The following is a 14,170-nucleotide window of genomic DNA, read 5'->3' on the forward strand; positions in this document are numbered from 1 at the left end:
GTACATTCCCGAATACACATAATTGGTGTTAAGTATTTATCTTCACGCCAACTCAGTAGGAAATTAGACATCTCCATTTTAAAAGTCAGATTGTGTGGTAGATGTAAACTCTAAAGAGATTGTCACATGACTGGGGAAATAATGCACTACGTAGGATGCTTTTAATCCAGATGCATCCAGATCCAGATCTAACCCTTGCTAACTTGGCAAAGAGGCACCTTTTAATGTGGTGATTCTCTTTATTTAGCAAGGGGAGAGTAACTGGCCCTATCCACCCCAGCACAGTACCTCCAGTGACTGTTGTTGGTGTCTATCATGTTTCTTTTTAGATTGTGAGCCCTTTGGCGGACAGGGATCCATCCTATTTATGTATTATTTCTCTATGTAAACCGCCCTGAGCCATTTTTGGAAGGGTGGTATAGAAATTGAATGAATGAATGAATGAATGAATGAATAAATAAATAAATAAATAAATAAATAAATGCTCTATAAGGGATTGGGGAATCATATGTTAAACCATATCCTGAACCCTTAAACTATGTTCTTCCTCTGGCATTTAGGAACAAAGTAGACATTACTTTAAACGCACGATTGTCGCTTACATGCTTGTTTTTAATTCAGTAAATAGCAGCAGAGTTTCCACCCCCCACCCCCCCCACCCCCACAGATTGCAGATTTAACCTTTTTCCCCAGCTGTGGTCCCAGTCTCACTCTCCCCACTTCTCCACAGCTGCTATTAGCTTGAGAGGGAAAGCTCACATTGATGCCACATTCAAATAGCAGCTGCTGGAAGGTGAAATCAGGACTGTGATGGAGGTAGATGGTTAAAACCCCCTTCCCCCAGAATTCTGATCTGTGGTCGCACAATCTGATGCCTATTTATTGGTTAAAAGACAAGCTCCAATAACTAATTTTACCCTTACACAAAAGGGCAGTGGATTGACAAGTGTGCAAACCAATCATTGCCCCTCCCAAACACACACATGCACACACTCAGATGATATTATCCTTGTTTCTCCTACTTTATTTATTTATTTTTAATTTTATTTTATCCTGTTCTTCTTCAGCACAGGAAGGATTATGTATCTCCTTCTGTTCCAGTTATCCATAATTTACATTTGAGGATATGGTCATAATTCCAAGCCACTGAATACTTTGTAGATCAAAACTTTGACATGCCCACACATGCTACGTATTCCCCATTTCCATTACAAGTAAACCCCTTTGTTCTGAGCAGTTTTTAAGACAGAAAATTTCATTAGTTGAGCCTTAAGGTTAAGAAGAGATGGTAAAGCTCAAAGTTATGGCAAAAAGATCCTAGTCTTCTCACCAGGTAGTAAAAACCAAAAAAGTAGTCCTAGCCTTTGTAATGACCAACCTTTCAAGATATAGTTATGGCTCTAGGGCATGGATAAACAACACAAATCTCTTTGGGGTGTGTGTGTGTGTGTGTGTGTGTGTGTGTGTGTGTGTGTGTGTGTGTGTGTGTACATACATACACAAATATATATTTACTAGCTCAAGAAGGTGTTAGCATTTTAACATTGTTTGAGACCCCCTTTTTTCTATGTCTAGTAGCATGAGCTGCCTTTTCTCTCTGAATTCCCACAGAACTCTCTGAACTCCTCTCTCTGTTGACCCTCCCTCCTTTTATCTCTGTCTTCATAGCTATCTTTTCACTCTGTGCGTAAGGTCTGCATGCATCCCACCTCTGTTACCCTCCCTCTTTTTCTTTTTCCCTTCTCAGTACCTGGAGCCCTATATCTTAATTATCCACTGTTTTAATCTATACACCTATATAACACACTTCTCTCTTTGCAATATCACAGATCTCTCAGCCCTCTTTTTCTGTTACCCTAATTCTCCACCCCACAGGAGTTTCTACACCTCCATCTCTCAGCTACCCCTTTCCTCTCATTTAGCATTCAGATCCCTGAAACAGAATACAAAAGTGTGTTAATCCCCAACCTGATTACCTGTGTCTGGGCCAAAAGCAGAAGTGAAACAAGGAACTTGAGCAATGGACAAACTTAAATCACTGGAGAAACTTGCATAGGCTGCTTCCAGTTACACATTCCAGGATGTTCTCCTCCTCTTTTGATGGGTTTGGGACTCTCTCCATTTCCAAAAAGTGGCAGGAAGGAGAAAAATGAATTCCACTGGAGTCCACATTTTATTTCATGGACCTTATGTTGCACAGGCATTGTCCTGGAGTGTCCTAGGGCATGGAACTTGAGTGAACAGTAGAAGCCAGAGCACATCAGTGACTCTTTGCTGCCAACCATTAAGTGCTGTTCACTTCTCTGGATTAATTAATATTTCTTGACGGTATAAAATTTGACAGTGTATAAAAGCTGAGTCTGACCTATGATGTACTTGGAGGAGAGAGGAATACTACACACTGCCAGCTTTGCCTTCTTCCTTTTTTTTGCCCATCATCATTGCAGCCTTCTTATATACTGCTAGACGGGGAAAGATCTCGAGAGTCCTATAATACTAACCTTAAGCATGCAGTGCACTTGCCTTAGTTCCATTTGGTGCCCCCACTTCCAGATGAACATTCTGTACATCAGAATCCAGACTTTCCATGACTTCAGCAAATGTGTTCCATAGTGGGTGGTTCTTCCCTGTGTTTCTATAGCACAAGTCATTATGTCTGTCCCATTGTATATTAGAACAATTAATCGGTTTTACATTTACTGTAGCTTATTATAACAGCTCTCAACAAGAGATGTGACATTGCAAAACATGGAGTTTGTGTGTGTGTGTGTGTGCGCGCCATTTTTATTTCTTTTTTGTTGCTATTGCAGCTTTGGTTAAAGTGAATTGGATGCAAGCAGGGACTGAGAGTGGGACTAGGATAAACACAGCAGATCATTTTCAAAACAGTAGGGAAAGATTTATTTGACAAACAAATTGGGAATAAAATTGAGAATTCATTAACATGTACCTAAGCTGGAATCTATACAAAGTCAGTGCTTGGTGTCCTTGCTTATCACTCTTGTGCAAAGTGGTAAAAGGTGGGGTAGCAAAGCAAAAAACCAGGAGTGAGCCTAGTGCCATATAGAACAACACCTGTCATTGTTCAGACACTATTGTTAGAAAATTCTACAGTGAACAAAATGCATTTTATTGCTTATTTCATTTATTCTAATTACAACTTAGTAAAATACATCAGAATGAGAGATGATTAATCCCAGTAGCTGGTCATGGAATATGGCTTAAATTTTGGTCTCTCCTGTTAAAAACCAAACTGACATAGACAGTCTTAAATTTAGGACTAAGGCCTTTTTGTCTCTTGAGGAGTATCCAAGAGATTGCTTTGATATGATTAATATGCTACTTTTAATGCCTTGTACTACCTTCTAATGCTTCACAGGATTGGGCTGATAAAACATTGGCAAAAGGGAAGATGATACAAATCCAGTTAGTGATGGTGATAATACTCTGGATTAATAAATTTGAGAAAAATATATTGAATTGTGAGAGTACCTTTTATAAACCAGGCAGTATAAAAGAACAATAAATATGCCCTTTTGCTAAATGAGTGATTAGCTCAGATGACCAGAAGGTGGTGAAAGCATGTTAAATGGTTGACTAATTTTAGGAGTGTCTTAAACATATTGTATGATGTGGAATAGTGAGTGTAATCCATGACATTATTGTGAGGCAAAAACAGGAGTTGGTATATATTTTTAAAATTTGATTTGTATACCTCCCTTCCAAAAATGGCTCAGGGCGGTTTACATCAAAATAAAAACAATTAAAATCAATTAACAATTAAAATCAAAACTAAATCAATTAAACAGTTAAAATCATTTAAACATTAAAATCATTAACATTAAAATAATTTAAAACCAACATTAAAAATTTAAAACCATAAATATGATTAAAAGCCTGGGTGAAAAAAATGTGTCTTCAGGGCCTTTTTAAAAGTTGCCAGGGATGGGGAGGCTCTTATTTCAACAGGGAACATATTCCAAAGTTCAGGGGCAGGAATGGAGAAGGCCCGTTCCTGAGTACCTCTCCAGATGATCTTAACAGGTGGTGCAGCTCATGGTGAAGAAGACATTCTCTTAAATACTCAGGACCTAAGCTGTTTAGGGCTTTATAGGTAATAACCAGCACCTTGTATTTTGTCCAGAAATGTATCGGCAGCCTGTGTAGTTCTTTCAACCCAGGAGTAATATGGTCTCTCCTAGATGACTCAGAGACCAACCTGGCCACCACATTCTGTACCAATTGCAGTTTCCGGACTACGTACAAAGGTGGCCACACATAGAGCACATTGCAGTAATCCAGCCTAGAGGTTACCAGCGTATGTACCACCGTTTTGAGGTCGTTCATCTCAAGAAACGGACGCAGCTGGCATATCAGCTGAAGCTGATAAAAAGCACCTCTGGCCACCACCTCAAGCCCTGTTTGGAAAGGAGATCAGCCTGCGCTGCCTTAAAGGGCTAATGCAGCATGGGCCTATCTCTCTCCTAAATGGGGCTATGCAGGAGGGAGATTGTTCGGCCCCACTGCATTGGCAGCAAGACCAAGAGCGGCTCTCCCTGCCTTTAAGGCAGGGAGAGTCACTCCAGCTGCACTGCCAATGCAGCGTGGGCCGATTTCGGCTTCAAACAGGGCCACATGACCCTGTTTGGGACCAAAATAATGCCAAAATAATGCCCTCACATCTGACATCAAACGCAGGGGGCGTGTCTGGGGCTGCACTTGCAGCCCCTGATTGGTGACGGTCCGGGTTCTTTGAACTCATTCGCCCAATGGTGGCTTTCCCCCTGCCTCAGACATTACAGAAGAATACTATGGTCAATAATATTGAAAGCTGCTGAGAGATCCAAAATGACCAACAGAATCACACTCCTTCTGTCAATTCCCACTTGGAGATCATCCATCAGGCTGACCAAAGCAGTCTCCACCCCATAGCCCATCCAAAAGCCAGTTTGAAATGGGTCTAGAGAATCAGGTTGGAGCACCACTAATCTTGGATAGCTTCAAGGATCAAGAGTCAGAATCTCGGTTTGTGCTGAGCAGTAGTGCAGGAGCTGGGTACTGCAGTATTATTGTTCCAGCAGCCTCTTAAAGCAGACTGCTGGCCTTTAAGGCTGCTGCCCAGGCAGAGTTCCCTAGGGAAGGATCTGTCTGATTTCATAGGCATTGCTTCTGTCAACTCTGGGGGGCTTCTGCTAATACTGGCACTTACCTCAGTGGATTCCTCTGAGTCAGGAGACAAGTGCAGCAGGGCTGTGTCCTCAGTTTCCCCAATTCTCCAAGTGTGTGGGGGGGGGAGGGAAGCGAGGGGGGCGGGTCCCAGTGGCTTCTGGTTCATATGTTCTTCTCACCCTATATCATCCGCTGAACTGTCTACCTTATCTGCCAAGTAGAGAGGTGGTTCTGGATTCAGGGTAATGACAATAATTCACAAATCCTGCTTCCATAATACGAAAAAAATGAAACTACATGTTTACCTTCAGTCTGTCATTTGTCATCCACTCATGATGGCAATGTAACAAATGCATTCAATTTGCAACTCAGAATTGGTTAGTGACTCTGTGTGACACAATCTCAGGATTTCCACCAAGCATTGTGTCATAAATATTGGGATCTCACAAAAACACTGTAGTTAATTATTCCCGATGTATAGACTGCGACTCTGAGAAGCAGTGACTTTTTTGAGGACAGTATTCTTCCCTGCATAAATTTACTTCTCTAAATAAATTTGATCAGGCTGTTAACGACTTTTGAGTGGTGGACCATTAGCTTTATTTATTTTTTCTTACTTGAACAAATTGAAAGTCTTGATATTCCATATCTGCATCAGAGCACTAGAAGTTATCAGCCAAAACTTACATCTCTTTTGATTCCTATTTTATTAACACATTCTAGGACATGTTCTTTCTAGTGCAGAAAGACACAAAACTTCATGAGTAGTTTTGGACATATGGAAGAAGGAACACTTTCATTTTGAATTTGGTCTGGAATATTCCTAGATATGGAGATATATTACAAATAAGACTATTGAATGTACATGGTTTCAAATACGTTCAGTTCTGTATACATATTCTTCCCCTCTAAAACAGTACCTCACTTCTAGAGGTACAATTATGCCTTCTGTTTCCATTAATTCTATCACATCTCGTTCAGTTTTCTTTCTGCACAAGCTTCAAAAGTCTCATGGTTATATGCATGGCCATTGCTTTTCTTAGAGTAAATTCATTTCATTTCCCTTGCAGTCATTCAAATTAAATTGTATTCTCCCTCTCCTGGCCCCCTATATGCTGGCAATCAGAATCAGTTTAGAGCTGCTGTTTCAATGTCCTTAGCAGCTCAGCCTCATTCATGACAACTCAAGATTTTTGTGCCAGAGAGCAACCTTATTAGCTTAATGCACTTTGTGCCCTAACAGTGTGAAAGTACTCTGGCCCAACTTGCTCAGAATTGTTTCAGTGGGATAGAGAACAACCCTTCTCTAAATCATAGCCCTGGCCTTTCCCACAAAATAAGCATCTCAATTTATTCCAGTCTTTGCCTTATAAATCTATGTGCACACCATTTTCTATAACTACTACAAAGCAAACTGACAGTCTAACATCCATCTAATTTTTCAGTTATTCAGAAGTGCTATACTAAAGTAAAGTTTTGCAGTGCTACACTGGCATAACATTTGGGATGCTTCCCAATAGCAAGTAGAGATGGACAAGACTGATATTAGCATTTGATTTACTATATTTGTAGAAATACACTTTTTAGTATAAAACCAAAGCTCAAAGTGTGTTGACAGCACAATGAACTCCCTTCTTATGCTATACTTTTCTTATGCTATATGTGTCTTGAGACAAATCCTGCCCCCACTCCCACCCTCGGTGACTACATCTTGCAACCACTGAGATCTATAATTTCCTGCAACTCTTTGTTTTTGGTGAGTTGTGTTGCTGTTGTTGATGTTGTTGTTTTTTTTGGGGGGGAGGTTATTGTAACTTACTTGCTTACCAATAGGGCATGCCAAGGTTGCACCATAGGTCTAAATTGCAGTTGGGTATAGGATCACTCACTGGATGTTACAGAACACATTTGAAATGTTGTGGTGGATTAGAGGTTCAGATTATGAATGCTAGCTAGCCATTTGTTAGGCAAATCACTGGCTAATAGGTCAGGGATGTTCCTGGATTTGGTGTTGATGGTTCTCCATTACTGAAGAATGAAATCATGTAAGACACATATCCTTGACCTGATGGAGGGGATGATATAAGAGTATGAAGTGACATCATCCTCTCCTCCACACCCTCACTAGCCAGGTGTGTGTTTGGTCAGTGAAAAGAAACAGCAATTGCAGGCTAGGTGTAACATAGAGACAGGGACAGACAACATTTTTGAGAGCCTGGAATGAAGTGGCTGAGCTGAATGCCAAAGCACTTGCAGGGCTTCCTCTTTAGGGAACTGTTGCTGACTTACAGGAGTGTCCTGTTGCTTCACCTCCATCTAATTCCTAACTTATATATTTGTAAATGGATGAAACACTTAGCAATAGCAATAGCACTTACATTTATATACCGCTCTATAGCCGGAGCTCTCTAAGCGGTTTACAATGATTTAGCATATTGCCCCCAACATTCTGGGTACTCATTTTACCGACCTCAGAAGGATGGAAGGCTGAGTCAACCTTGAGCCCCTGGTCAGGATCGAACTTGTAACCTTCTGGTTACAGGGCGGCAGTTTTACCACTGCGCCACCAGGGGCTTAAATGAACCAAATATTATATAGAGACCGTAGGAAGTAGGAACATAATACTACTGTATTTGTATTAGCAGTGAACTGGGTTTGTGGTGAAGCTGTAACAGAATATACTCACCAAAAAGAATTCAAACAAAAAACCCAATCCCCAGGCAAAAGGCAGCAGGTAGGGTAATAAAGCACCATTGTGAGCCTACCCACATTCTGACAGTGATGTGTAATTGGTACCTTTATTCTCAAGCTGTCTAAACTGCTAGAGAAAGAGCAGCAGAAAGAGAAAAAGCTTGCTCCATTTTGATTTCCTTTCACCCCTCATTTTCAAATTCAAGAAAGGAGAACAAGTTGTGTCAGAACTGAAGTTTGAAAAGAATAGCTGTTTCTTAGAAGGTTCCAGCAGGCCATGACTACTCACAATAAGAGAGGTACAATTTTTTTCATGGGGATGCAGTTGCTTCAGCATTATTTTCATGGGAATGCAGTTTGTTTTTCTGTTTATATTTCTAACCCACCCTATACCCAAAGGTCTCAGAGCGGGTTACAATAAAACCAATATAAAACATAATTAAAATACAACATCATAAAATCAAAAATACAGTTTAAAAAATACAACATTTTCAGGCTTTGCCTGTCATTTGTTATTTATTGCCCAGAGCTTGTCTTTTTCTGGACCAGTCTTTTCTCCAGTTGTGCAAACTGTCAGGTCTTGGTAATTCTTTAGAGTTGTGAGAGCCCACCAAGAAAGACTTCTATAAAGAGCCAGTAGGGTGGTCCCATCCCATCATACTTGACACAAAAATGGTTGCAGCTTCACTCTATAACGTTCTGAGAACATCTGTTGGGTCCTTAATACAGAATCTTAGGTCCTTACAGCCTCCCGCCACCCTGAGAGTGTGTGTTCCCCCCTCCCATTCCTGTGTGAGTACCTACTTCCATTGTAGGTTAGGATATGCCAAGATCGGTTGCAATGTCCAAACCCACTGGTCTTGACATATCCTAACTTACTTGCTCCAAGGAACCTGAGATCTGAAACTGGAACTGAGATGAGTCTCAGTGCTCCTTGCTCTGGCATACCTCAGGGCAATTACATAAAATATAGACAAACCATTTTTAAAGCTTCATTCTCCTGCCTTTTTGTAATAGCAAGCGTTTCATTTTAATTGTTTTATTTTTTATTAATAGTAACATTTCCCCATTTAATACTTCAGTGCAGCAAACAATAGTAAAATGTTCAATAAATTGATTTCAGATTAACACGGGCAAGTCTTAATTAGTAAATTATTATAATTAGATTTCTGGAGTTCTATGTAATTTAAACATCTAAGAAGATTGCTAAATGTAAAAGCAGTGCTTTCCACACAGAATGCTTTCAGTATCATTTTTGTGGGCTTGGAACCTTTAAAGCAAACAGTGCTTTCAGGATCATTCTTATGGATTTAGAGTCCTGTGAACTGGGAGTCCATAAATTTCAGCTTGGAACTGGATGAAAGAGCTTTGTCTATTGACCACTCCTTTCACTCATAGGCTTATCCTCATCACAATATCTTAATTAAGTCTGAGGTGGGGTGAAGAAAATTTTATTCATTTTGTCAGCAGTCAAGAACACTACAGTTTCAAGTAGTACATGCCAACCATCTTTTTCTTGAAATGAAAATGTGTGTGTGATGTGTGGAATATCATCCAATTCACTCTAATACTAGTTTACTAGTTACTAGTTAATAAAAAGATACTGTTTCTTTCCCCTTCCCCCTTTTAATAACCTAGAAGGTAGACATTTGCTACACCAGGGGTTCCCAACAGGGGATACCAATACCTCCAGAGGTACTTGAAGGGCTCCCAGAGGGTACTCAGCACCTTCCTGCCTCCTCACACTGCAGCCACGCTATTTGTTCCCCATTTGAGGATTGCTGATTTGAAGCCAACACATCCTCAACAATGTGTCCGCTGCAGAAGGGGACAAAGGAGGCCTGAATGGCTGGCTATGTGCAGTAGCTCAGCATATTCCTTCCCTCAGCCTTACAGGCTTTGGAAAATTAGGACTGAGTATTCCTATTAAAATTAATGGTACATGTTTACTTGCCCTATAGGTTTCTGTGTAAGTGCTCATGAGTAACTTAGTCTGGATGTGAGGCAGTGACTGGAGTAATCTGCCTCATAACCGTAACGTTTCAATTTATGTATGTGGATTTGTACCCATACGCACAACATCTCTATGGGTACCTGAGCTGAAAGTTTGTGACAAAATGGGTAAAGGTAAAGAGTGCCATCAAGTCGTTGTTGACTCCTGGCAACCACAAAATGGGTACACTTGTTTAAAACGGGCCTTCTCCGTTGCTGTCCTGAGCTTTGGAATGCGCTCCCTAGTGAAATAAGAGCCTCCCCATCTTTGACCATTTAAAAAAAGTCTTTAAAGACACACCTCTTCACCCAGGCTTTTAACTGATACTGTTTTGATTGTTTTTAATGTTATTTTAGAATATTGTTTTAAAATTTTAAAATTGTCATATTTTAAATTTCTTGTTTTTGTTTTTAACTAATTTTTTAATGTTTTTATTTTGTTGTAAACCGCCCAGAAATGTAAGTTTTGGGCGGTATGAAAATATGTTAAACTAGTAATTTTTAGCCCGTTGTAATAACGGGCGCTAGCCTTAAGGGGAGCTACTGCCACCTCTTGCTGAGGCCGCGGCCGCCATCGGGGCTAGTCGCCCCGCCACCGCCTCACCCGCACTCTCGGTGGCGTCGCAGCCGCCGCCAACGGGGCCAGTCGCCCCACCGCGGCCACAACTACCTTTGGCCGAGGCCGCGGCTCCGCCGCCACCTCGGCCACACTCTCCTCCTGCCGTTGGCGGCGGCCGCTTCTCCTTGGCCCGCCGCTTCTGCTCCTCCCGGCCCTCTCGCCGTAACGGCGGCGGCCGCCATCGGAGCCAGTCGCTCCGCCGCGGCCACCGCCTGGTCCAACATGGCCGCCCGTCTCTGGGCGGCCGTATCTTTTTCGCCCGATCTGGGCATGCGCTCCGCGCATGCCCAGATCGGGCGAAAAAGACACGGGCGGCACGGACGCACGCCCAAGGCTTTTATGGGTAAGGATAACTAACTAACTAAATAAATAAAATAAAATAAAAAGGTGGGGAATCTTTATGCTACGCTGTGATTCTGTGACACACTGCACTGGTCTATCCCAGCTTGTTAAACACACAGCCCACTTCTATAGATTCTCAAGGGTGGCTTGCTATCTAAAAATTGAACTTTTAGGCCCTTAAACTTCACAAAGGTTGTGAACTATTAGTTTCTTAAAAGCTTAAAGAAATATCAAAAGCAAAGAAGCAAAGAAATATCAAAACACTGAAGTTCATTGACTCTGGAACTGAAAGGAGACTTTTCTAAGAACTGAAGGTTTATTTTAATGCTTCAAATTCAGAGAAGTATATGCTTCATTTAAAAGATAATAAACATTCTGGCTAATGAGTCAAAGCCTTAAAAAAAAGTAAAAAGCCATAATGAAACCATGTGTTTAAAAGAGTAAGAAATGTGGTGCTGGGTAAAGGGAGCAAGGAACAGAGCAGGAGCCACAGCAGTGGTATCACCATGACAACAAAGCTATAGTATGGCCTACAGACCTGTATGGAAAAGTGGGAGGGATCATAATTTATAGTTCTGTCATGAAGGATTCAGATTTTCTGTGTAGAAATTCATATGGTGTGACCGCATTATACACTGGACAGGACTGCAGTGAAAGTGGGCAGGTTATACCACATTGACACCATATTGACAGCCTAATTTAGTTTGGGAAAAGCTCCACTGATCTAGTCATATCATACTACCCTGAGGGTGGGATTATCTTCTTCCTCAAGGTAACTCCCTGGCAAATGCCATATACTACTTGGCAAGAGGGATCTCTGAGGTTAGTGTGTGTGTGTGAGAGAGAGAGAGAGGGAGAGGGAGAGAGAGATTACTGTGTTTGTGTGTTCGTAAAAATATCTTGTATGAACTTCCAGTTTTTAAACTTTACAAGTCAGGATTGCTGAGACGAGCAGAAAAATGCACCTGATTCATAAACCAGAGAAGAGCAACTTGCTGGATGCCAGGATTCGAACTGTAGAAAGATGCTTGCATTTGGGAATTTTTATTTAAAAGTCTATTAGCTGGCTACTATATTGTGTATTAATTTCTATAGACTCCTGCAACGGACTTTCCTACAAATGATGATGTTAACTTGGCAACTCCTGCTAACCTGGCAAAGAGGCACTTTTAACATGGCGATTCTCTTTATTTAACAGGGAGAGGGTAACTGGCCCTGTCCATCCCCAGCACAGTACCTCCAGTGACTGCTGCTGATGTCTATCTTATGTTTCTTTTTAGATTGTGAGCCCTTTGGGGACAGGGATCCATCTTATTTATTTATTTTTCCTCTGTGTAAACCACCCTGAGCCATTTTTAGAAGGGCAGTATAGAAGTTGAATAAATCATCATCATCATCATCATTGTGAAGAAAGAAAGAAAAGTCAAAATAATCGACATAGCAATACCAGGTGATAGTAGAATAGAAGAAAAAGAAATAGAAAAAATAACAAAATACAAAGATCTACAAATTGAAATTGAAAGGCTGTGGCAGAAGAAGACCCAAATAATCCCAGGAGTAACTGGCGCCCTAGGTGCAATTCCAAAACTACTTAAAGAGCACCTCAATACCATAAGGGCCACAGAAATCACCACCAGTCAATTACAAAAAGCAACTTTACTGGGAACAGTCTATATTTTGTGACTATATCTAGAATGATAACAACAATATTGATAATAAAATTCAGTCATCCCAGGTCCTTGGGAAGGACTCAATGTCTGGATAAAACAAACCAGTCAATAACACCTGTCTGACTGTGTAAACAAGAAATAATAATAATCAGGATCAGGATTTTAACAATGAAATTGACTCTTGCCACAAGAGGGCAGTATACATTTATCTTCTTCCATATGTGTAGCTTTCTTCGGCCTCTGAAAAAATTTCCTCTCATCAAGAGATCAGCCCAGTCAATCAGTAGCATTCATTACCTGCCTGGCAATATTCTTGTGTGATGTCTTTAATGCAGTAACTACCAACAAGATATGTCTAACATGTAATGTTGTTATTACATTAATTTTAGTATAGATCTTATTCTTTTTGTGTCTGGGGTAGCAGGGGGCACACACATTTACTTTTTAATGGGTTAATACTTGACTTCTACTAATACATAGCCTTAAAAATGTTTCTCATGACCTGATACCAGAGACAGCCAGAAACTCATGACTGGAGAGGTAACCTAGAAACTAACTTGTGACATTTTGATCCCCAGAAAGACATGAATCAAAGAGCTTCATGGGATAAGGCAGGCAGAAGGCTTTCATTTCTTTTATATAAGTTGGTAAAACTACTCTTTATTTATTGTAGGTGTCCCACACCTGGTTGTGATGGCTCTGGGCACATTACTGGAAATTATGCTTCACATCGAAGGTATGTAAAAAGAGTTTGCTTTTTTTATGACACAAATTTCCAGCTTCTGAGGGGTCATGGGGGTCACTGCTAAAAGCACCACATATTTGAAAACTTATATAAGAACAGCAGGATAACAAGAATTGAGCCAAGGGATATTACAAGACTTTTAAACACACGCACCCTTTAACAATTCTTCAACCCAGAGATTCAGTAAGCCCAGAGGGTCTTTCCTAGAATAGCATTGCAGAAGGAGTGTACCACCTACAACTGAGAAGATCTTGCTCCCTAGCCTAGCTTCCAAACACATGACAACCAAAGAGGGTTGCTATGGAAAAAGGAAGTTCCCAAGGAAACTTGAGACTTTATAGGTCATTAGCACCAGACATTGGAATCCTCCATTTGATGTAAGCTATTATGAATGGTATTAATAAGGATGGTATTACTAATGTCCTGTTTAATGCTGAAGCTTACAGTCACTTGACACGCATAAGTCATATATACTGATGCTTGAAACTTAATGGAAATGGTTATCTTATGACTGCATGTTTCAACTAATCCATATTTATTCATATACATACCAGCAAGTTCATATGCAAGCCTTTCCCATTTGCTTCATGCAAAATAAGAATAGGCTTGCTTCAGTTATATGTAGTTACTAATAAATTATGCTCATGCTGAAGTATCTATTCAGATCTTCAGAAAAGGAGTGTATTGCCACTCACAGGTAGGAAGGAATGTGTTCCACAGCATTTAAGTTTTGAAAGACTAATTACATTGCTAATGAGACATACGTAGCAATTACATCTACAGAAAAGCAAATGCAATAGTTTTTTATAACTTTTATCAGCTCTGCCTTTAAGACCTACTGTAAGCTAGAGTATTTTTTTTCCAGTCATCGTTTCCTGCAACCTTTTTTCTACCTTAAATATTTGTGATTCTATGGATCCAGAATTTTCAGCAGACCCTATA

The 14,170-nt window shown here is 40.5% G+C and overlaps 1 protein-coding gene across 26 annotated transcripts in view; it reads left to right on the top strand.

Moving 5' to 3' along the window:
• The window catches only part of MYT1L (myelin transcription factor 1 like), a 571,739-nt gene that overhangs the window by 511,294 nt on the left and 46,275 nt on the right, over positions 1 to 14,170 (top strand). For all 26 annotated transcript variants that reach the window (XM_053286009.1, XM_053286008.1, XM_053286025.1 and 23 more), the window contains one exon: positions 13,157 to 13,219. In XM_053286009.1, coding sequence (XP_053141984.1) covers positions 13,157 to 13,219 — 63 coding nt within the window. The remainder of the gene's footprint in view (positions 1 to 13,156; positions 13,220 to 14,170) is intronic.

The sequence above is a fragment of the Hemicordylus capensis genome, chromosome 1 (genome assembly GCF_027244095.1).
Source record: "Hemicordylus capensis ecotype Gifberg chromosome 1, rHemCap1.1.pri, whole genome shotgun sequence".
Lineage (NCBI taxonomy): Eukaryota > Metazoa > Chordata > Lepidosauria > Squamata > Cordylidae > Hemicordylus > Hemicordylus capensis.